This window comes from Pyrus communis, chromosome 1, assembly GCF_963583255.1.
Source record: "Pyrus communis chromosome 1, drPyrComm1.1, whole genome shotgun sequence".
Lineage (NCBI taxonomy): Eukaryota > Viridiplantae > Streptophyta > Magnoliopsida > Rosales > Rosaceae > Pyrus > Pyrus communis.
In genome coordinates this window covers 124,797-147,747 of record NC_084803.1, presented here as the reverse complement: position 1 = coordinate 147,747, position 22,951 = coordinate 124,797, and the positions used below count along the sequence as shown (strand labels likewise).

The 22,951-nt window shown below is 37.3% G+C and overlaps 3 protein-coding genes across 3 annotated transcripts; 2 read left to right on the top strand and 1 right to left on the bottom strand.

Annotated features, from left to right (window-relative positions):
- The first annotated feature begins 8,739 nt into the window (after positions 1-8,739).
- On the top strand, positions 8,740-9,060 carry LOC137741531 (uncharacterized). Its single transcript, XM_068481233.1, has one exon. It carries the CDS (start codon positions 8,740-8,742, stop codon positions 9,058-9,060), a length of 321 nt encoding a protein of 106 aa, XP_068337334.1.
- Positions 9,061-10,125: 1,065 nt separating this feature from the next.
- Positions 10,126-12,913, bottom strand: LOC137707909 (uncharacterized). The gene is made up of 2 exons (XM_068446855.1): positions 11,993-12,913; positions 10,126-10,980 (listed from the first exon to the last, which is right to left on the bottom strand). Exons 1-2 carry the CDS (start codon positions 12,605-12,607, stop codon positions 10,222-10,224), a joined length of 1,374 nt encoding a protein of 457 aa, XP_068302956.1. The 5' UTR covers positions 12,608-12,913; the 3' UTR covers positions 10,126-10,221.
- Positions 12,914-18,012: 5,099 nt separating this feature from the next.
- LOC137738682 (WD repeat-containing protein DWA2-like) lies at positions 18,013-22,480 on the top strand. The gene is made up of 13 exons (XM_068478161.1): positions 18,013-18,215; positions 18,309-18,392; positions 18,485-18,617; positions 18,894-19,005; positions 19,476-19,575; positions 19,915-20,042; positions 20,342-20,411; positions 20,975-21,063; positions 21,237-21,282; positions 21,402-21,469; positions 21,563-21,636; positions 21,714-21,772; positions 22,038-22,480. The coding sequence occupies exons 1-13, from the start codon at positions 18,171-18,173 to the stop codon at positions 22,077-22,079; spliced, it is 1,050 nt and encodes a 349-aa protein (XP_068334262.1). The 5' UTR covers positions 18,013-18,170; the 3' UTR covers positions 22,080-22,480.
- The last annotated feature ends 471 nt before the right edge of the window (positions 22,481-22,951 follow it).

Below are 22,951 nucleotides of genomic sequence, written 5' to 3'. Positions count from 1 at the left end.
GTAACTAGGGTCTAATTGGGCTTATCACTAATGATTACTCTCAAAATTAAATAGTTTGGGAGTAGGGTGTTATTGATTGTACATGTTACGCCGTATTATATATATTTTGGGAATATCATGAAATGTTTGGGTTTAGCTTGCATCATGGCATATTCATATGGATATTATCTGGACCTGACTATTGTGAATGTTTTGAAGTGCTATATGACGTCGCGGATGCCCAGGTAAGCCTCAGGTGAGTACATGTTGATGTTAGTGATGTTAGTGAGTATAATTGTGTTGAGATATAATATAGCTCATAAACCTGCACCCCGGTGTTAGTGCTCCCGCTCGTGGCCAGGGCACAGTCCTTCACGTGATGTTCACCTCCCGCACCTTTCGCTCACCTTGGATCCAATGTAGGTGCACAGTCCTGTCGTACAGACCACTTTAGGTGGTTCCGACTCGTAGGTGACCCGCGATTATTCGCACAGTCTTCACGTGATCGTAGCACTTGAGCGTATTTATTTACACCCAGTCTTGTCGTACAGACCACTTTAGGTGGTTCCGACTCGTGTGCAGGTATACTTATTGAGCTATTGGCTAGCCATGATTGATGAGATGTGAATAAGTCGTACAGGTCACTATATGTGACTCCGACTTATATGCTGATTGATGAGATATGAATAAGTCGTACATGTCACTATAGGTGACTCCGACTTATATGCTAGCCATGATTTATGAGATATGGATAAGTCGTACAGGTCACTATAGGTGACTCCGACTTATATGCTAGCCATGATTGATGAGATATGGATAAGTTGTACATGTCATATTAGATGACTCTGACTTATATATCATTTTGTATTGATTAAGTTCATTTGGCCTACTTATTATTGCATGGTGGAGTTGATGGCAAACCGTGGTTCTGGCCATTTTTTAGTATGGTTTGGATATATGTATATATGTTGTATTGTCTTATGGAAAACGATACGGGTTTTACATTTAAGGGCATTACTTTTAGAGAGGTAATAACTTTGGGAAGCTTGGTTTTATTGCTTACTCACACTCTCTATTTGGTGCCTTCCAGGTTTTAGCTGCTGAGTTTGTATCGACAAGAATCTGTGGCGAATCTTAGTATTGATGGATATTTCTGAGGGTATGATTCTTACCCACACTCTTGTACCTTACTTATGCTCTGACATCGTGCGTGAAATGGGTTCGCTCCTGCTCGCAACGCACTCTGGTATTAATAATTTTTAGGTTCAAATTATTCACATTTTTCTACACTCTATCACATTTTATGGCTTCGTCACCTTCCAGGTGTCAGCCAGCACAGCTCGATTCAGGGTCCAAGTGGACTTTCTGGGTCGGTTTGTGTCATAAAAGGTAAGGAGATTATCATTTCTTTTAAGATTTTAGAGGGTTCGTCGGGTTTTGAGTACACTTGAGGGTTAGGTGAGACCATCTCCAACAGAGAGTTGGCCATAAGGCTCGTTTTAACCCTCTGGCCCTCAAAGAAAATAATATTTTAATGAACATTACAGGGGCATATTTGCCTCTGTCTCCAACTGAGGGCCATGTGGCTCATTTTAGCCCTGTCACAAAAACCCGTCTCCAACTGAGGACCAAACATAATTTTTATGCTCATTAATGTTATTTAATGTTGTTTCATATTGTTTAATGTTGTTTCATGTTACTTAATTTAATTTAATGTTGTATAATGGCTTAGGAAGTTATAGGAAAAAAAATAGAATTTCAAAAAAATATGAAACAAATTTTGTAAAATATAAGTTATAGGAAAAAAAATGGAATTTCAAAAAAATATGAAACAAATTTTGTAAAATATAAGTTATAGGAAAAAAAATGGAATTTCAAAAAAAATATGAAACAAATTTGGTAAAATAGAAGTTATAGGAAAAAAAATAGAATTTAAAAAAATATATATGAAACAAATTTTGAAAAAATGGAATTTCAAAGAAATATGAAACAAATTTTGTAAAATAGAAGTTATAGGAAAAAAATAGAATGAAGTGAGATTGTATGGAATGGTGAAAATTATGTGAGAAATGTTATAGGAATGACTTAGGTATTTATAGGATAAAAAAAAGGTTTAAATTCATTAAAAAAATATTGAATACAACGGCTAGCTTTAAGCATCCTTGTCGGTTATAACCGACATGATTACTATGATTTTCTAGCCAACCCTTTGGCCATTTTAGATTCCGTGGAGCCCACGAGCCTTCTGGCCTAGCCCTCGGTTGAAGACGATTTTCAGGTTATTTTTTACCTTCTGGACTGTGACAGCCCGTTCCAGAATTTTTAAACCGTAAGTGTGAAAGGACGATTTTGCCCCTAATGTGAATTTTCGTTGTGTGGCTGTTTTTGGTTTGTTGTTGGCAGGATGTGGACCACACACATACTCTCCCACATTTCCCTCACCCTTTTCCTGCCCTGCACTCTGTCCCGTGCCATTTCCCTTCCCCATTTCCTATCCCATTGTACGGACATACCCCAAAACCCTTGTAATCTTCACAGATCGAGGAAACAAAGTATATATTCGTGCTCGTGAGGTCCGCAGAAGTTCAACCATACCCATTTCAGGTAAGGATACCTTCGTTTTCACGTCGAACTCGGGATACCCGATTTTTGTCACTATTCATGCACACGTAAATTCTTATGTTTTTTGGAATTTCAAGCTTGTAGGAGGCTTGGGGTGGTTCGTTTAAAGGTTTTGGTGAGGTCCTTAGGAGGCTCGGGGTGGTTCGTTTAAAGGTTTTGGACGTCGGGATCGTGAGTTTCAAGGTTGGCCGGAATTGGTGGTGTTTTCCCGGTGAGATCCCGTGTGTTTTAGCACTTGAAAGTGGTATGAATTTGTTCCTCTCGTTGTAAGCTTCATTTTGGTACCAATTTTGTGAAATTTGGTTGAAAAACGAAGAAGATATGAAGATTTGAAAATTTCCCAATTTTCCGGCACCGACGATGGCGGCGGAGCCTCGCCGGAGAAGACGACGGAATATTCCTAACGACGTTAACGGAATTCGTCAGTTTTAACGGAATATTCCTGACGGCGTTAACTAACGCCGTCAGCGTGCCAGGCACGTGCCTGCACGTGGCCGACGTGTGGGGGCGCGTGCGACGGTGAATTTTTTTTCTAAAAATATGGGGATGTTCCTGAGGTTGAGTAGATCACGTTGGTGTATTCATACACCCTATTTGAGCATTGTATGAGAAGTTATTTCTTAAGGTTGGTTATGTTCTTTAAAATTAATGTTTTTATAGTTGTTTCGCATATAGGTGATACCTATCCCGAGGACGAGCGTGGTCACTCGAGGCAAGGAGGTTACGACCCTTCTACATACCAGTGAGTGGGCTTTTGGTTTTCCGTATATACCTATATACTTATGTTTTTCCCATAAATTGATTTGAAACGTTTATACGTTTATATGCCATGCTTATTATTTGCCATTTAGTTACGCATTATGTGTTGCATATGTTTATATATGTTTGGTGCTGCGGACGCACAGGTAAGTGTCAGGTGAGTTATGATTTATGTTTATGTTCAGTAGTGATTGAGATGCATAGAGAGCTCATAACCTGCACCCCCGGTGTTAGTGCTTCCGCCCAGAGTAGGGCACAGTCTTTCACGTGATGTTCACCTCCCGCACCACACGCTCATCTTAGATCCAAGTTAGGTGCACAGTCCTGTCGTACAGATCACTTTAGGTGGTTCCGACTCGTAGGTGACCCGCAATTATTCGCCCAGCCTTCACGTGATCGTAGCACTTGAGCGTACTTATATTACACCCAGGCTTGTCGTATAGACCACTTTAGGTGGTTTCGACTCGTGTGCAGGTATAGTTAGTGATATGGAGAGTTGAGCTCTAGATTCAGCCGTACAGGTCACGTTAGGTGACTCCGGCTGACAGATTATATGGCATTGATGTGATTTTACCTGAGCACTTGCATTTTACTTCGAGGTTCTGGCATGGCATGTTTCTGAGCATGATTTTTTTATATGTATATTCTATTTTTCTGGGAAGTATACAGGTTTTACGGCGAGGGGTTAGAACTTGTTTTTGAAATGGTTTTTGCAAAGCTTTGTTTTTGCCCACTCACATTTTTTGTTTTGCGCCCCTCCAGGTTCTAGTTGGCTAGCACGTTTGGTGGCTTCCCTGAGGATTTTCCCGGCATATCTGACAGACTGATACCAGTGTAGGACCACCTACGGGTGTGCTTTTGTAGTGTCGTTTCCTCCCGGACTGCATTAGGTCTTCATGCTCTGAACTTTGTGTTCACACTTACGCTTGCACATGTTTGTTATTACTTTGTGTAAAGCTGATTTTTATTTATTCGTACTATTTTTATTATTATTTCATTAGTTTCTGCACTGTGCATATGGTTACGTCACTTCCACGTAACGGCCAGCATGCCCTGATCTCGATCAGGGTGTGTCATGGACTCTTCAATTGGAGATGGCCTGATTAAAATGTCTGTCAAGGTGTGATGTTAATCCTATTAGAGTTTAGGATTTTAGAGGAGTTTTGGACTTACATTCTACGGTTAATACAGTGGAGAAAAACTAATGTCATACATAAATATATACAACGCACGTATAATTAGAAGAACAAGAACAAGTTGAGGGTATTACTAATTATCAATAATTCATCTTATCGATATCAGTAAAGTTGATTAGATCGAAATGCCGGATGGCGGATGCAAGAAGCCGACATTAATTATGAATTGTTAAGATAATAAAACTGTGCAACGTCGATGCCCATGCCAAACCGTCGCCAGCTAGCTAGTATGTGGCTGCCTTTTTCATCATGCATGCATATGCGTGGAGGTTTTGTCAGTTAAAGTCGGTAATAGTCATTTACTTGTTATTAATATGCGTGGAGGTTTTGTCAGTTAAAGTCGGTAATAGTTATAGTTTAATCAAATACATTTACTTGTTATTAATATTCATAGAGAAAATTAGAATTAGATGCCTTATTTTAGACTTTTGTAGATTAAACATTTATGTTTTTTTGAGTGTTTTATTAAACTTTTGAAACATTTGATTAAGATACTCTCAAACTTTGAACTACTTCAAATTAATACATTTAAATATCTGCTATATATTTTAAATAATTTCAACTATATTTAAGTCTAAAAGTTTAAACTTTTCAAATCTAAATGTACATCCACGCCAAATGGAAATGTACCAACGTTAAATGAAAATGTACCAACGTCAAACGAAAACATATCAACCCCGAATAAAAACGTAACCAATTATAAACTATATTAAAATGAATATTCATCTTTTTGGAATGTTTAAAAATATGTTTGATTCATGCATAATGCTCTAGATAATCTTGTTTTTCAGTAGATAAGTCTCTGGAACAACTTTAGTTGATCGGAGATAAATCCTTATTATTATAGATAATGCTAAATAATAACAATAAATCATATAATTTTGAATTAACAAAAATGTTATTATCCGTTGATTAATAACTCTTTCTAGAAAAAAAAAATTTAAGTAATTTAAACTTTTACATTGTTAACAACTATTTCTATAAAAAAAATAAATAATTAAAGTAATTCCTCATCATTAGAACAAAAGGTAATAAAACTTATGTTTTGAAAACAAACATACCAAAAATCTAAACGTACCAAAAATTCAAATGTACCAAAAAGCCAAATGGACCAAAAATTCAAATGTATCAAGTAACTAAACGTACCATTATAATCAAACGTACCTAACAACGAGTTTTGTTACATTCTATTTAATTTACTAAAATAAATATTTTAATAAAAAATAAAAAAAATCTTAAATCATCATAATAAGAATTGTATAAAAATAAGAGGAAAAAAAGGAATACTAATATGAATAGACTTCTAATGAAATAAAATTAAAGTACCAAAATTGTAAAGAAAATGTTTAATCAAATTTGCAAAATGAATAGATGTTTAGATAATAATATTTAAAAACGAGACGTCTAATTCAAAACGTCCCTTGTTAATATTCATCGGCTGCAATACGAACCCCAAAGCTTTATGCTATTGCACACAATTCTTCTATTAATTCGACAACGGAGACAAATTTAATAAATGGGAAGAAAACCATCAACAAGAACATTCCTTAATTTGTATAGAAATTAAAAACTAAAAGTACACATGGCAAATATTAATTTAGACTAGGGTGAGAGTGTTGAGCAGTGAAACCCTAGCGTTGATCAAACTCCTTAAAACTTTGTCGGAGCAAGTTTCAGTCCCAGCGATGGACGCCTCCAATTCCCGCATCTTCTTCAATGTTACTTTGACTTCTTCATCTCCTTTCTTTCTCAAGTTTCGCAAGCTCTCGACTCCAATATTATTACTAACTCGTAGTACTAGATTTTCGTGAAAAGTACATAATTGATTATTAAAAAATTGCTTTTTAATCTCTAAAAATATCATGTTTTTAATAAAATCGTATGTAAGATGAAAAACTTAAAATGTTCATTTGACTCGTGATCAAGAATCAAAAGTAGTACTGAGTTATGTTGGAATATAGTGGTTGCTGGATATAGGTTTTTACACATTATATGTATTATCTATATATATATATTAATATTTATGTGCGGTGGACATAAAATATATATGCAGGACTACCACTATTATCATTCTGCAATCTATTATGATTAGTGAACAACTTTTCAAGGTATATAACTATATCTATTATATTATTGGGGGAATCAAAGATAAACAAAAACAAATAATCAAGTGGCACAAATTAATTGAGAAGAATGATACATAATTACATATACCATTACTACCAATGAATATCATTGTGCAGTCTATAAACTAATCAGTGAGTGTCCAACTTTTCTTGAAAAATTATTTGGGGGAACAAAAGATGAGCAAAAACAAATAATCAAATGGTAGAGGTGAGGAAAAAACAAGTATATGTTGCAGTCATATTTAGAATAGAAATGTGATTGTGTAAATCTTAGGGAATCTGGAAAAGTATTATATATTCCTATCATGATTAGATTACCTATTAAATGTTGTAATCTTAAAGGGAAAAGTTTTACCTTTTCTACTACTATAAATAAAGGCACAATGGGGTGAATCAAACACACCTCACAATTAAATCAATCTCTCTTCTCCCTCAATCTTGACGCACCCTTCTCTCTCTCTCTAAACCCTAGAGCGCTCAATCAAATAGGCCTATAACACGTTATCAGCACGCTCTTGCTAGAAGTTGAGGAATAGGAATTGATGCATCGTAGGAGGAGGATATCATCCACCACATTCAAAGGCTTATTCGTTTTCTGCTAATCAGGTACGCTTAAAATAAAGGAAGATATTTGAAACGTCCACGAAGCATGAAAACATTCTCCATGATGCATGAACCCCCCCTATGTTTACATTTTCCTTCCGATATATATATTGTATATGTTCATATATTTGTCAATATATATATTTGTTTCATGCATCGCACAATTAAATTGTTATGTGGAATTTGTGAGTCAAATTATATAAAATAAATTAGAAGCATATTTAGGGTTTCCTAAACCCCAAGGGTTTTTTTTTTTTTTTTGAAAAAAGGGGAAATTGGAGATTGGATGGCATCACCCCTGCAGCACAACATCGGTAGCAGCCCTCTGGGCTTTGCTGCACCTACTTGGACCCAGGCCTTCGGCCTGATTGATTAGAATAGGCCTGCAACCCTAGTTCTATCACTGAGGAGGCCCGCAGCCTTTATGGATCCAGACCAAACCCACGGCAAGCCTTACTTGCTGGGTCCTTGTCCCGCATGCATCTAGGCTCGTATACTTGCTCTCTCTGGTGCCTTGTTTCCTTGCGGTTTGCAGCACAGGAAGCCAGCCTATGCGGCTGGGCTCCCATTCGAACCCACACGCCAACCCATGTGGCTGGGTTTTGTTCCCTCGTGCATCACCCACAAGGCCAGCACCTACTGGGCCTTGTCCCGTGCACCCCCTTTCAGCCCAAACTGAAACCCAGCTGCAGCTGGGGCTTCTCCCTCACCTATGTGGCCTACAGCCCACCCCCGAGGTCTTTTGGGGCTTGCCTTATACTTAAGGCACCCAAACCCTTGCCACTTAACCCACGGCACCAAGCCCAATATTATTTCATTATAAAATACATGCGTAGTAGCACAACACCAAGTCATGTCGAAGTAATGAACACATATAAAGTGGGACAAGTTAAAGAACATATATAAAATGCATGCGTAATAGCACAACACTAAGTTATGTCGAAGTAATGAACACATATAAAACGCATGTGCGGTACCACAACACTAGATCATTTTGAAGTGATGGTCCAAAATTAAGAGTAATTTATATGTATATGGTACTGTTTTGTGCGAATAACACAAATATAAGTAAAGAAGTTTAACACATAACACATAATTTCATTATTTGTACTGGATTATATATAACTGTGACATTGTAAATCATGTTATACAAATTTTTCTCCAGAAAATTAGTCAGAGAGTGAGAGAGCTTGATTTCGAGTAAAGTACGAAGTCAGGTGGATATGGACTACCTTGGAGGTGTGCTTGTACATGCATGAGGATGTAGTTGCTCATGCATGGATGACAGAAGGCAGTTAGGGGTTTCGCCACTTCACCATAAAACAAGACGCGTGTCATACATATATTGATCGTTGGCGGTTGGAATTATATATATATATATATATATATATATCTATAACTAGCTAGTAAAAGTACGACTACGAATAGATTATCTATTACTAAATAGGGAATCAATGGATCATCAGAAAATGGAAAGGGAAAGGGAGAAGCAGAGACGGGAGGAGGTTAAGCAGAAGAAGGAGGGGGATGGAGGTGGTGGTGGTGGTCATAGTGAAATATCAAGGATGAAGCCGTTAACATATGAAGCCTATGGCGGTGGAATGTACGGTAGAGAGCCAGATCAGCCTGCAAAAGAAAAAGCAAAACCACGGGCCAGTGAGAGACAGAGTGCCGACGGACCAGCTGAAGCCACCACTCAACCCCCCAAGCACACACCCCCACCTTCCACCGGCGACCGAGACCTTGATATCACTGGTCAATCCTATATTCAGTAGTAGTAAACTTGTACCGATACCACTACATATATATATATATATATATATATATATAATATGTCAATCCAATTTCTGTTTATATTAATTGAGAACTTGTTATACTAATTTGGTGTCTAAAATAAAAACCCTAGCTAGCTAGATGTCACTACCAAAGAATCCATTGATCGATCAAGTATTATATATATATGCCTTCATGCCCTTTATTCATGTTAATAATGTTGATGTTTTTCTATAATTTTACGTCCTCTTTATATATTCAATTCATTGTTGATTGAATGAATTGAATAAATATCAACTGACATGAACAATGTGGGTGTGAGAAGTTAATTGATGTGTAGATAGCACTACCCAAAATATATTGGTCACAACTAGTTGATGAAAAGTTATACACTCCAAGGTAGTAATTTGGAGAGAGAAGCGAAAGTGAAGAGTATTGATTAAGAAATTTGTATGATAAATTAAGTTTGTAACAACTGGTTCGCAAAGAAGCAATTTTCTTTTCTTGAATAAGTTTGATCTCGCATTTAGCCAAGAAATACGATTTGTCCTCTCCTCCATGGTTGCCGTGGTTCGGGCGTACCCAAAGCTTGGCACAGGCTCACGGGTCCAACGTCTATAAGTTGAGTAAATAGTAGCAAAGGTTCCTCAACTTTAATTAAATTGGAACAACGGTCTTTCAATTAAAAATTTATCACCCTTTGTCCCTCAACTAAAAATTTATTACCAATGATTTATGACAACATATATACTTTAAGATTGCTGCATTATTTCTTTCGTCAATCCTGTTTTTTAGTTATACGTTGTGCTAGACCTAAGATTTGAAAAACAGGATTGAGGACCTAATGCTCTCAGTTTTGGACTGGAAAAAAAGCAATTTTCAATCCTTAATTGTAACAGGTCCACCGTCTTTATGGCATCCCAGGCCAGAGTCTTGGAGGCCACGGTGCAAGTCCTCGTGAAGTCCGGACACGGCATTCATACACAATTGTGAAGACTGTCATCCATACCTTCTTGTTATAGTATAGTTAGAGCTGTAAAGCCTGTTCGTTGTGTTGATTAATTTCCTTTATAGAAAGACGTTCTATATGATTAAATCAAGAGAATGTACGAATCCAAAATCATTTCTTTCCCATATCGTTGTCGCTCTGTATTTGTTGTTGTTCAGTGGCTACAAATCTGTTCTGCCGGGGGTGCGTCCCAGTTGGCAGTTCGCTTCTTCATTTGGTTGAAATCATGAATGCATTGCTCTGTCGTCATGCCTGCAACCCGCCTTCTCTCGGCAGCCAGTTTCTTCCCAGCAACTCGGTCAAATTTGATCTCCCAATCCTTTTCCCAAGCGTCATGGGCATCGCAGAGCTCAAGGGTGCCGTTTGCCCAGTGGGTCCAGCTCCACCCTTTGTAGAGAGACTGCATCACGTCGCCCACGCACGGGCCTTGGCATACAGGCGTGCAAGGCCTGCACTTGGCCCCGCTCAATAGCCCTGGACTTGACAAGGACGCTACCGGCACTCCAAAGCGGTGTGGCGGGAACTTGTACTTGCGGTCTGTTACAATACAAAAGGGGAGTCGTTTAGTGACGTAAGGTACCCCATGGGTGGTGAGTTGGGCCTTGAAGGCGGTTTCGGAGTTCAGTTGGTGGAATCCGGCTGCGTCGAGCTGGGGAAGGAGGGAGAGGCGCGAGAGGGCGACAGTGGAGGTGTTGAGGTCGCCAACTCCAAAGCGGTCGTTGAGTCCGCCGTAGCTGGAGCCTGGTGGGACCAGGTACTGACCGGGCACGAAGTACTTGGGGTGGAGGGGGGCGTTCCAGTAACCGTCAACGCGGGTTCGGACAATCCAATCGTAGGTGAAGTTGTTCTGTTTTTGGTAAGCTCGGATCATAGTTAGGCAGCCTTCCACCAGGTTGAAATATTGCAATAGACCCTGCATATTACATTTGATTCATTTTAAATTTTATGAAATTGACAATGAGTTCCACATTTTATATTGTTGGATGTATCCAACAACATACAATACCAGAACAACATGACAAGTTTTTATTTATCAACCAAAATTTAAACTCTTAGTATTATGGTGTAGTGATATTTTTGTTCACGTCTAAGCGAGAGGTCATGGAGTGAATTCTCGTCAAATGTGAGTTTCAACTACATTATTGCTAGTCCATTATGAGACTAAGATTATCCCTCCCCATTAATGTATATAATACCGGTTGTTAAAAAGATAAAAAAGTTAATTCAAGAATATTACTCTACAAATGATTTATTATTTATTATTATTATTCAGATATGGATCAGCTCAGCTGGCTAAAAGGGCTCAAATAAGACCATCTCCAACTGAAGGAGAGTCAGAGGGTTCCTTTTAGCCATATAGTATTTCAAAAAATTAATATTTTATTTAACAGTATCAGATCATATTTCTTACCATCTCAAAAGAACCAAAGAATCAAAGAATCATAGGCCAAACACAACCTATAACAAAAAAACAATCTCAACAAAGGAGGCCAAAGGTCCATGGCACGTGCCTGCGTTATTTGTATTGCCTCCTAGTCCTCCTACCTTGTATTTTACGAATGCATTTTGATTTTCTCTCTCCTAAAACAATTTAATTACTAATTAGTAGGTGAACGGGTGTAGCTCAGACCAAATTAATTGAAAATGGCAAACATATAACAAAAACGGCAGCAGGAAGAACTAATTGTTGTAAACACGTTATTCTTCCCAAGGATTTGCCATTGACAGAAGGAGCAAGACGATACGATACAACGATTAGCCACGTTCCCTTTATCTTCATTATTTATGGTCAACGAACCAAATTAATTCAATCTGACCATTCCATAATATCGTAAAACTGAAATATAATTAATATAATGTTTATTTAAAAAATTAAAATAACAAAAAATGAAAACAGAATCAGGAATTGAGAAAGAAAGAGGAACCTGGATGCCATTGGGCGAGTCGTGGGCGGTTAGGACTCGGTGCTGGAACTCGGTCTCGGGCATTGTTTTGGGGTGGAAGATTTTGACGGCGGCGATCCTTGGAGCCGACTTGAGGAGCGAGAACTTGAAGGCGTTGGGGTCAACAGGACTGTGCAGGAAAAGATCGGAATTGGGATATTTGTTGAGAATCTTGTCGAGGATGGACGGCCCCGTGAGCTCGAACTTCCGGGCCCCACCAACCAAGCAGACGGCGATTCTGGAGCGACCCAATTCATCATCCTCCTCCTTCTTCTTGTTCAACGACTGGGTCCGATTTTGATTTGGGGTCCCCGTTGCCGTTGGTGAAGAAGTAGGCGAAGCAATTGGAGTTGAATTGAAGTTGTTGGGCGGCACCAGGAACTGGAAGGCGCGGCCGCCGCGAAAGAAGGATCGGATGGGAGCAAAAGGGATGTTGGTCGGAGAGAAAAAAGAAGAGAAAGAGGAGAGTGAGAGGAAGAGTATGAAAGAGAGGGTAGGGATGAGTAAGAGAAGCAGGCGCCAATCGAGATCGGAAAACCATCTGGCGAAATAGACGGTCAGCCTGTTTTCGGGGAGGAGGATTCTCCACTTCACCATCTCATCTGATTAGATATCTGTTGCCGATGATGTTGGAGCCTGGATCCAAATCCAAAAAGTGCCCTCAGTCTCAGGAAATTGAAATTGGGATGGGATGAGATGGGGCGGGTGGTGACTTTGCGTTTACTCCTTTTTTTTTTTTCTTCTCTCTCGTTTGATTTTGATAAATGGTTTCATTTTCTTTTTCCGTTTCCTTTTCTAGCTTTGTTTTTAGGTGTGGTCCGTGGAGGAAGGAAGATGACAAAGGCCTTTGGTGTGTGTGAGGACGTATTTAGGTTTAAAGGGCGAGGATGAATTAGATTAGGATTTAGGAGGAGGATTATTAAGCAAAACGGTTTGACAATTTGTATTCAGTGTAGACAGTAGATAGAAGAAGCAAACTTTTCTACTTAGGTTTTCTTTCTATATCTGCTCTGGTGCCTGCGGGCTCTTGTTAACTTAGAGCAACTCCAGACCTCTCTTTTAGGTTGATCCAAAGTTTAAAAAAATAGGTTGGCACCTAAAAACTCACTCCATCCCTCTAAATAGACCGGCCTAAAGTCCACTCTAGTCTCTAGGCCGACCCATAATGGAATGAGTGAGGAATCGGTCTATCTGACGTCAGCCAAGGTTGAGTTCTTTTTTGCGGCTGGCGCGTGGGCACCCGTTCAAGCCTTTAATAAAAAATGGCAAACTTTCACCGTGGGTCACGTGTCCACTTTTGGACTGTTGGATTTCAACATTTTTGAAATTCAATTGTCCAGATTAATTAACTTAATAAAAAATCATAAAAATTGTTTAAAAATACAAAACAAAATTAAACAATTTTTTTATATAGATAAATACCTAACCATCTTCTACAAAAAGTGTATTTTCGAAAAATGACAAGTAGCGTAATAAGATTAGTTAAAAATTATATTCGAAATTAAAAATAAAATTATTTTTTATTATGTTATAAAACTGTTCATTGCAGTCAAGTTTTATTCATTTGGGTAGATTAAATGAACTTTGGGAGAGTCTTGATCTTGGTTTGGTTGGTTAGTTGATCCTATTCGTCCCTTGTTTGGTTATGGGCTTTTGCCTCTGCTTTTTTTAGACCATCTCTAATTCATGGAATAAAGTTTAAAATATAAGTTTTAGAGATATAGTCATTTTAATGTATTTTAAAATCTCGAGGATAGTCAATTAGGATTTTAAAAAACTTTGAATTCATTGTGTAATCAAATTAGGATTTAAGAAGATTCTAAATAATACATCTAAATTCATGAGTAGTCGATTATGATTTAAAAAAAAGGTCCACACAAGTCTATCAATCTTAAATCACATTGCACCCCTTTATTAATGCCAACACCATTGCTTAATGAGTCCCCTTTGCTCCAACAACTTTCGCACCATTGTTCCCAAAGCAAGTATTTGACACATTGCTCCCACTAAACAGCATGGCTTCGGATGATGATGAAATTTAAGTGACCTCTGAGATTATGCCACTCTGTAACAAGAAGGTCATTCACTCACCTATGACTAAGGAGTAAGGAACACCTCACTATTAAGAGGAGAAACACTAGAGTCACTAGCCCGCGAATCACCTTTCTTTAGCACCAAACAGCCAGATACATAAGTCAAATGATTGATTATCATGTTTATATTGGTTTGGTAATGTTTACAAATCCTAACAAATTTATAATAAAAATTCATACAAATATGCAAAAATTCATATAGAATTTGTAGAATCTATTCAAATACTCTGAAATCTATTACTTCAAAAAAGTTTTTTAAAATCTTCTGAAATCCAAATTGACTACACCCCTTTTAAAGCCCTCCAAACCATCTCCAACTAGTGGGCTAAAATAAGCATGGGAAAAAAAAATATTTCTAGGCTAGATTTCCCCCTCCCCCTCCGGAAATTAAGCTTGACTTAAATTATTCTTGATCCACCAAAATGTCATATTTCAAAAAAAAATTTCGAATAATCCAAAGGCTGTGATCCTATGAGATTAAATCTAATGGTAAAAAAAAGATTTGACGGCTCAAAATTAAATCACGCCTAAAATAATTTAAAAAAATAATTTAAATCAAATTTCACTTAAAAAAAATACCTATGTATTTGTATGATTTTTAATTAATCAAATTTCACTTAAAAAAATACCTATGTATTTGTATGATTTTTAATTATTAATCATAATTTAAAAAAATAATTTAAATCAAATTTCACTTAAAAAAATACCTATGTATTTGTATGATTTTTAATTATTAATCATAATTTAATTAGGCTAAAATCAATATTTAATAATTTTTAGCTAAAATTTTAAGCCACAACCATTAGAGGAGAAAAACAGTTTATGGATTATGACTTAAATTTTTTAGCTTTATTCGCAGGGATTGGAGATAATCTTAGTGCTAGACTTTTCCGGTTTTGAAAACTTTTACTAATAAGGGCAAGTTTAGTTAACATAAATGAGAAAAATGAAAGTATCGGAATGGGATTAGCTTATAAAATTCCCATAGCTTAAAATATACAAGTAAGAAAACAGAATAAGATCAATTTATCATTCTATTCGAGTTTATTCTTAATTTTTGGATATTCGATTATGGATCTCAATAAAAATTTTATATTGTCCAATTCTTTATACGTAAATAAACGTAGGAAAAAAGTTAAGATCATCTTCAAATGAGATGTCAAAATGTCTAAATCAGCAATAATAGTAAAAAAAGGCAGCTGCAATGTTCTCCAACCGATGAGTCAAATCTGATGTGGCATGACATGGAATAACAGCTCTTCCTTTTGGTGTCAAATTATTATTTTTTATTTTTTATTAAATATGTACTGGGTCAATCGAAACTGGGAAGTTAAAGCGGACTTACAGGGAGGAGGAGGGCGGAGACGATGATAGAGACGACGGATGAAATGGCGGCGCATACGAGCCATCAGATCATGAAGTTCTTGAAGGGAGGAAGAGGAAGACGGAGGATTACAGTCGAGGCGTAGAGAATGGCTACGTAGAATAGTGCCATGGCATCGCAAGCCACCACTGGCGCTGCTTTCGAGACGCCGCCATCGTCCATTTTTCAGCTGAGAGATGGAGACTCCCACTAACTATTGTGGTTGTTGGTATTGGGTTTTTTTTTTCGGAGTTTTTTTTGTCGACTTGGATTTTCGGAAGGACTAATTGGAATTTAATAGTTTAGCACCATGGCAGCGCAACCCATTCTTGTTTATGCCGCTTTCTCATCAAGCAAACCTAGAAAATTTTGACATATTGGGTGTAAAACAAAATTTTGAAAGATATCAAAATGTCAAATAGGCTGTCAAATTCAAATTTTATGTTTAAAATTTGACATCTCATTTGGAGATGCTCTAAGGAGTGAGATAATTCTAATTCACGCAAGATTCTATTTCTTGTAAGCACATATGCCCTAATTTTAGAATATATATACAATATTCTAAGATAATCATATATTTTTATGTGTGAGAATTTATACATACGTGATTTGCTTGGGGATATTTTTATCTTAGCATTTTAAGTTGTGCAAGTGTCTCTTGTGCCATGTGGTTCTCATTGTTCACTCTTGTGAGTGAAAATGATCGTCTTCAAGCTCCGGTAGTGAAAAATGTTGAGACTTGATTATAAATGCTTCTTCTCGTTTTGTATTTATCATTTAAAAAAATAAGAAAGAAACAGAAGTGTGAAATTTGATTAGAGAAAAAACAATTATCATGTTAATAATTTTTTAGGAAAATTAATGAAAAAAACTTGAAAACTTTGAATTTTAATCAAAAGAACAAAAAAATGTTGTATGTGAATTGTACTATAAGTGACTTTTTAAAATAAAAATATCATTTTCGTTAAAAATGAATAGTACCAAAAGTGTATCGTTAAAACTCCCTAATTTTTTTGGTTGGAACTTGGAACTACTCATGTTAGATCATCTTCAAAGGAGATGCCAAATTTTAAACATAAAATTTAAATTTGAAGGCTTATGTGGTAATTTGACATCTTTTAAAATTTTAGTCTCCACCCGATATGTCAAATTGAACTATTATTTTATTGCATTATTTTAATTTTATAATTTTTATTTTACAAATCCCATGATTCCCACCCCATCTGTTCGAAGGTAAGAATTTTCCCAAAAAAAACCCAGATAAGAATTTTCCTAGAAAAACATCCAGATAAGAATTTTCGATTTTCCTCTTCAAAGGTTCAAATTTTCATTTGCTGCAGAAGCACTAACCAATATGGCATTCAGAAACCCAGTACTTAAAAATAAAAACCCAAAAAGCTAAGTAAATGATTAATACCCAATATGAAACCCTTGAAAAACCAAAGGAGGATTGGGGGATTGGTAACATAAAAGATGGGATTTTGGTAAGCCTAGAGGAACTGAGGAAACCAACTATTGGGTAGTATCGGCGAATTAGAAAATGGGGGAAGAAGTAGGAGCTCGCGAAGAAGAATATTTGTATCGGTGAACTAGAAAATGGGGGAAGAAGTAAGAGCTTGGTGGAGAAGAATATTTGACGTTGCTATCAAATTGACAGCAAGGGGGTGCGCTGCCATTCTATGTCATGCCACATCAAATTTGGCTTCTCGATTGAAAAATTTTGTTGCTACCTTTTATAACTATTAAAGCTGATTTGGACATTTTAACAGTTTCCATTAGAAATGCTCTTAAGAGCAACTCCAGCGTTGGAGCCCTCCCCCTGGCAATACACTATTCAATCCACCTAATGAACAGTAACTGCCCTTAATGAACAGTAGGTAGCCCTGACAATAGAATTTGCATCTCCACCGTTACACTTCAATAGCCCTGACAATAGACAATAAAATATTAGTATTTTTTTTTTATAAAATAATACAAAATAATTTTAATTGTAATATCGGATAAGATTTTTAATCGTTCTTATTGCGCCACGTGTCATTATCCGAAGTATTATTAAATAATACAAAATAATACAATTATTGGTGATGGATTTCTGATAAGATTATTAACCAATCACGTCGCGCCACGTGTCATAATTGGTTCACATTAAGTGACCGTTAGGATCTAACGTACTGTGGGAAGCCACGTGGCTTCCCAACGGTAACTGACAATTGCTTTTTAAAATTTTTTTGTGTCGGCGACGCGCCCCCACGCGCGTTTGGGGTGCACGGTCCTGACACAAAAAAAATAAAATAATGCGCTGACGCCACCCTGGCGTCAGCCCCACCTCGGGCTCAAGGCCTGGCAATCCCTCACGGGCCTGGCCCTCGGGCCTCCCCCTGCCTTCGGCCTCCTGCACGCTGGAGCATCTCCACCGGGCCTCAGGCCATTGTTTTGGAGCCCGACCCCCGAGCAAAACCCCACGCTGGGGATGCTCTAATAATCTTTTTGTTTGGTATATAATATTCTCAACATTTTTAAGTGGGCCTGTACGGCGCGTTTTACGACATTAGCCCAGAAACGAAAATGGAATGAGAAAACGAATCGAAGGTCGAGCGAGGTGAGGACGGGTGGTTGTATCATACAACTTGTATGCAACAAGTAGTTGCAGTCCGCAAAGCAAAGATCGTAGTTTCAGTTTCAGGCAGTGGAGCAGCAAATCGCAATGCAAGGAGGATCGTCGGGCATCGGATATGGTCTGAAATACCAGGTGATTCGCATTTCCCTACTTTTACTCTCTTTTCCCCCAAATTCATAAACCCTAATGATTCCGATTCCGATTCCCATTCGAACAATCGGCCAGGCTAGATGTATATCAGATGTTAAAGCTGACACAGATCATACTAGCTTCATCACTGGCACTCTCAGTCTCAAAGAAGAAAACGAGGTTTGCCTGCCTTCTTCCCCCTCGTCGAATTCTTTCAAATAAAACCAGTGGATCTGAATAATCGAATCGAATTGAAATGTTGAATTGAGTAGGTGCATTTGATTCGGCTCTCTTCCGATGGAACCGAACTCGTGTGCGAGGGTTTGTTTTCTCACCCCAACGAGATCTGGGATCTTGCTTCCTGTCCCTTCGACCAACGCATCTTCTCTACTGTTTACTCCACTGGTAATTGCTTTTCTTTTTTTCTTTTTCTGATTATTTCAAATTCCCTGATATGATACCGTTGAACAATGCTTTGATCACATATTCTCACAGTTCATTGGATGCTTTTACTTTTTTTTATCTTTCCTAATTCTCTTTAAGTTTTAAGCTAATAATGGTAATTATACATTTCTTTTATTTTATCTTGCTTCTATACTTGTTTATTTGCTTTCAAATCTCTGCAAGTCCAGTATGTCACAGACATTGGTAGTGTTTTTATAAAGTTCAATGTGCTTGAAGGCGAGTCATACGGAGCAGCAATATGGCAGATCCCTGAGCTATATGGTGAATTGAATTCCCCTCAGTTGGAAAGAATTACCTCCCTCGACTCACAAGTTGGCAAGATCAAATGGTCAGTATGTTTACCCTGCCCTTTCTCTCGGTATCATTTAGTTGCCCAATTATGTTTTATAAATTTCGATTTATCTTTCGTCTTTCCAATCATTTTTTTCCTTTCTGCTGTTTTCTCTTTTGTTTGAATAAAATAGGAAGATTTATATCATAACAGGAAAAGAATTTAGAAATATAAATTATTACCCATAGTAATTAAATTTAAGGAATCATTATCTTATGCTTAGAAGGAAGTTGCTCTTCTAATGTTCCTGGCTCATGTAAGTTTGTGGAGGACTTTTTGGTGTGCTCTTGTGGTTATATTCTTGTAACAGGTGTTACTTTGCTATAAATTTCTTGTGAATGTAACTCGAGTTTAATTTCGTGTTATTTGTTTTGATATGTGGTTTGGTATGAACTTTGTTGGACTCATTGTTTCTTCCCATGTTGTTCTTTGACTCTCTTATGCGATGTGGATATACAATTGAACAGCATTCTTTGGTGGCCATCGGGAAGGCATGATAAGTTGATCAGCATTGATGAAGAAAATCTGTCCTTGTGGAGCTTAGATTTATCCAAAAAAGCTGCTCAGGTATTTTTTATGATGAAATTCCTTTAGAGATTTCTTGTCAATCATCCACATATGTAGTACATGTTTATGGAAGTAACCAGAGTTCTATCTCTTTACAAGATTTAAATTATTATGGTTTCCCACTTCATCGAAATTTACTCATGCATGAACCCAAGAAAAAGAAAAGGTTATTGTCGGGGAGGAAGGAAAAGACAACGAAATTGTCCTCTCTTGCATGTATTTTTTGTATTCACCATAATAAAACTATTGTCCTTTCAAAATCTTAAAAGGTTTAGAAGTCAATGGATTATCACTTTGAATTTCAGACTGTTCTTATTTAGGTCATTTCGCCGAGTCCAGGTACAATCACAGGAGTCAGCTGGTGTGATGCACTACTTGTCTGGTGGTGCATGGGATCCGCATGATATGAATGCTGTTGCAGCGACTTGTGAATCATCCATCCAATTTTGGGATTTACGAACAATGAAGTACGTATTAGCACTGGCATTGTTTTTATTTGTTAAACAGGGCCAACATAGATTTTCAAACTTAATTATTCAAATTCTCGTGTGAAGCATATATTCAGTTTTGATAGTTCACATGAAGGGTTGCCTAGGGATGGCTACCAGGGTATTGCTGTACTACTATATGGACTGGCTTGTCATTTTGCAGATTATATTTATTATCAACCAAGAATGAACAGAACTATTTTAGGGACTGTTACTTGTTTGAGGTTTTTGTGGTCAGTATCCCTTCTTGATCAATAATAGTTTCCGTTTATATGCAGGAAGACAAATTCTATTGAGCATGCTCATGTTCGCAATGTTGATTATAATCCCAAGAAGAAACATGTCCTTGTAAGAGTGTAGCTTTTTCCCCTCTGAGTGTGCTTGTTTCATTCATGTCTATATTTAATTCATTCTCTTCAATTATTCTCTCGACCAATTCTAAATTTGAGAACTTGAAAGATGTTCACATAACTTGCATGTTTCAACAAATGCACTGACACACAGACAAGCATTAGCCTATTGTTTTGCATAGAAATTGAGTAACAGTATTCTCAACTCACAAGAAATCTGTCTACTTTCAAAATACATTAGAGCATTTCACTGGAAAAAATAAAAAGGAAAACTAAAGAAAAGGGCTTGAAACTTTGAGTTTTAATCAAAAGGACAAAATGGTGTTGTAAGTGAATAGTACCAGGAGTAACTTTTTAGAGTAAAAATGTCCTTTTCGTTAAAAGTGAACAGTACCGAGAGTGTTTCGTTAAAACTCAAAAAAAAAAAAAAAAAATGAATGACAGGGTGCACTTTTGTCTTCCAAAATATATTGTTATTATTTTTTTATCATTTCTCAACATGGCAGTTATCACTATCGTTTGTTCCTGTGAATATAGCACAAATTGTGAACACTTTTGCAGATAACTGCAGAAGATGAATCTGGTATACGCATATGGGATCTTAGGAAGCCAAAGGTGCCTATCCAGGAGCTTCCAGGACACACACACTGGTAAAATTTTTGTGTACCGTCGCATTTCAGTCCCTTCAGCCATGTTTTGCCTGATGATCCTTAGTGTATTGGTGCATGTTTCAGCATTTTTGGGATGTTCATACTCGTGTCAAAGAAGTGTCAATAATTGTGGACTTTAATTGTCTGATTGTTACCTCTTGAAATATTTTCAGGACATGGGCTGTCCGGTATAACCCTGAGTACGATGGGCTGATTTTGGTTTGCGCTCTCTCTCTCCCACAAACCCCCCCCCCCCACCCCCAACACACACACACACACACAAGGTTTTACATGTTTTAGTCAATTGAACACTTTCTGATAAAAGTATTCTATTGCAGAGCTCTGGCACAGACTCAGCTGTCAACCTGTGGTTTGCTTCTTCACCTAGCGATGACGAGTCTTGGCGGTAGTTTACATGCCCTGACACTCCATATATTCTTTTTGTGTTGACTAATTACATTCTTTGATTTTACCAATGGTTCTTATCGTGTTTTGTCAGCCTGGTTGACTCACCTACTAGGCGGATTAATCCATTGCTTAACTCTTACAGTGATTATGAAGACAGTATTTATGGTAACTACGGCAACTCCTGAGGCATATAATTGATTTATTATAATCTTAAACTAAATTATTATTACTTGAAACTTTAGGCCTTGCTTGGAGCTCTCGTGAGCCTTGGATCTTCGCATCATTATCCTATGATGGAAGGGTAAGAACCACTAGGAACAATAAAATATATTTGTTCCAAATCATTCATTTATTTTTCAGTAAGAGCATGAATTTTATGATATGTTCTGTTAAATGATGCCAGTTTCATATGCATTTGTAACTTGCTTCGGCTGCAATTCGCATATGCATCAAATGCTTCATCCTTTCGCAGGCGTGTATTGTCTGTGTTTTGGAATAAGTGTGCACACTAACCAATTTAACTCTGTCTAATAAATGTGAAATTCTTTCTTTTCCATGACAAACAGGTAGTTGTAGAATCAGTGAAGCCATTTCTCTCCAAGAAATAAGGTTTGACACACTGGTCCCTGTTATTATGATTGGTCTACTTGGTGTGTGATTTTGGATATCATTGTTTGCGTCTGTTCTGAAAGATCACAAAAGAAGACCACAGAATACTCTACTGAGAGATCAGGTCCCAGTTCAAGTTTTTTGGGTGTACTATGATCCGTGAATACATACCTCAAGTGGCAAAATAATTTAATTCCGATTCAAACATAGCAGAAACTTGGGTGTTGCGAAAGCAAAAGCGCAGAACAGGCAAGGGTACCGTTGTGATATCGATTGACATTCATTCATGTGTTGAGAGTACAATTCATCTTACTTTGGTTTCGTATTTGTTAAATAAGCTCATTGTATTTCCCCCCTATCAAGTATGTGAATGTTAACTAGAATAATTGGTTATTTAACATGTGCGACTGTTACTAATTTTGATTGATCATCTCTCGTTTGAAGGATGTGGACCCTTTTTTTTCCTAACAATGGAAATTCAGAATTTACATTTGTGCTGCTCTACTAATCTATTTGTCCATTGCTTCCTTGCTTTCACACTGTTTTTCTTCTTTATCCGCTTCCTTTTGCCGCACCACTGCATATACTCTATTATCAACCAGCGTCTCCTTTGTAAAGGATTGATCCACTAGTTCCTTTCCAAGTCGGATTGGGAAGGAATTTCTGAGGAGTTGGTGATCAATTTGCCCCACGTCTTGTCTTAGATACGTACAACGGGGATGGCGGGGAGTATTTGCATCTCTGATTGCGCGACATCTCATGCAATACGAGAGACACAAACACAAGGAAATATGTCTCCTATTACCCAATAAAATCTAAGACTCCTGAAGGTGGATTTTTGTTTTGGTTTATGGGGTGGTAGCGTTCAAAA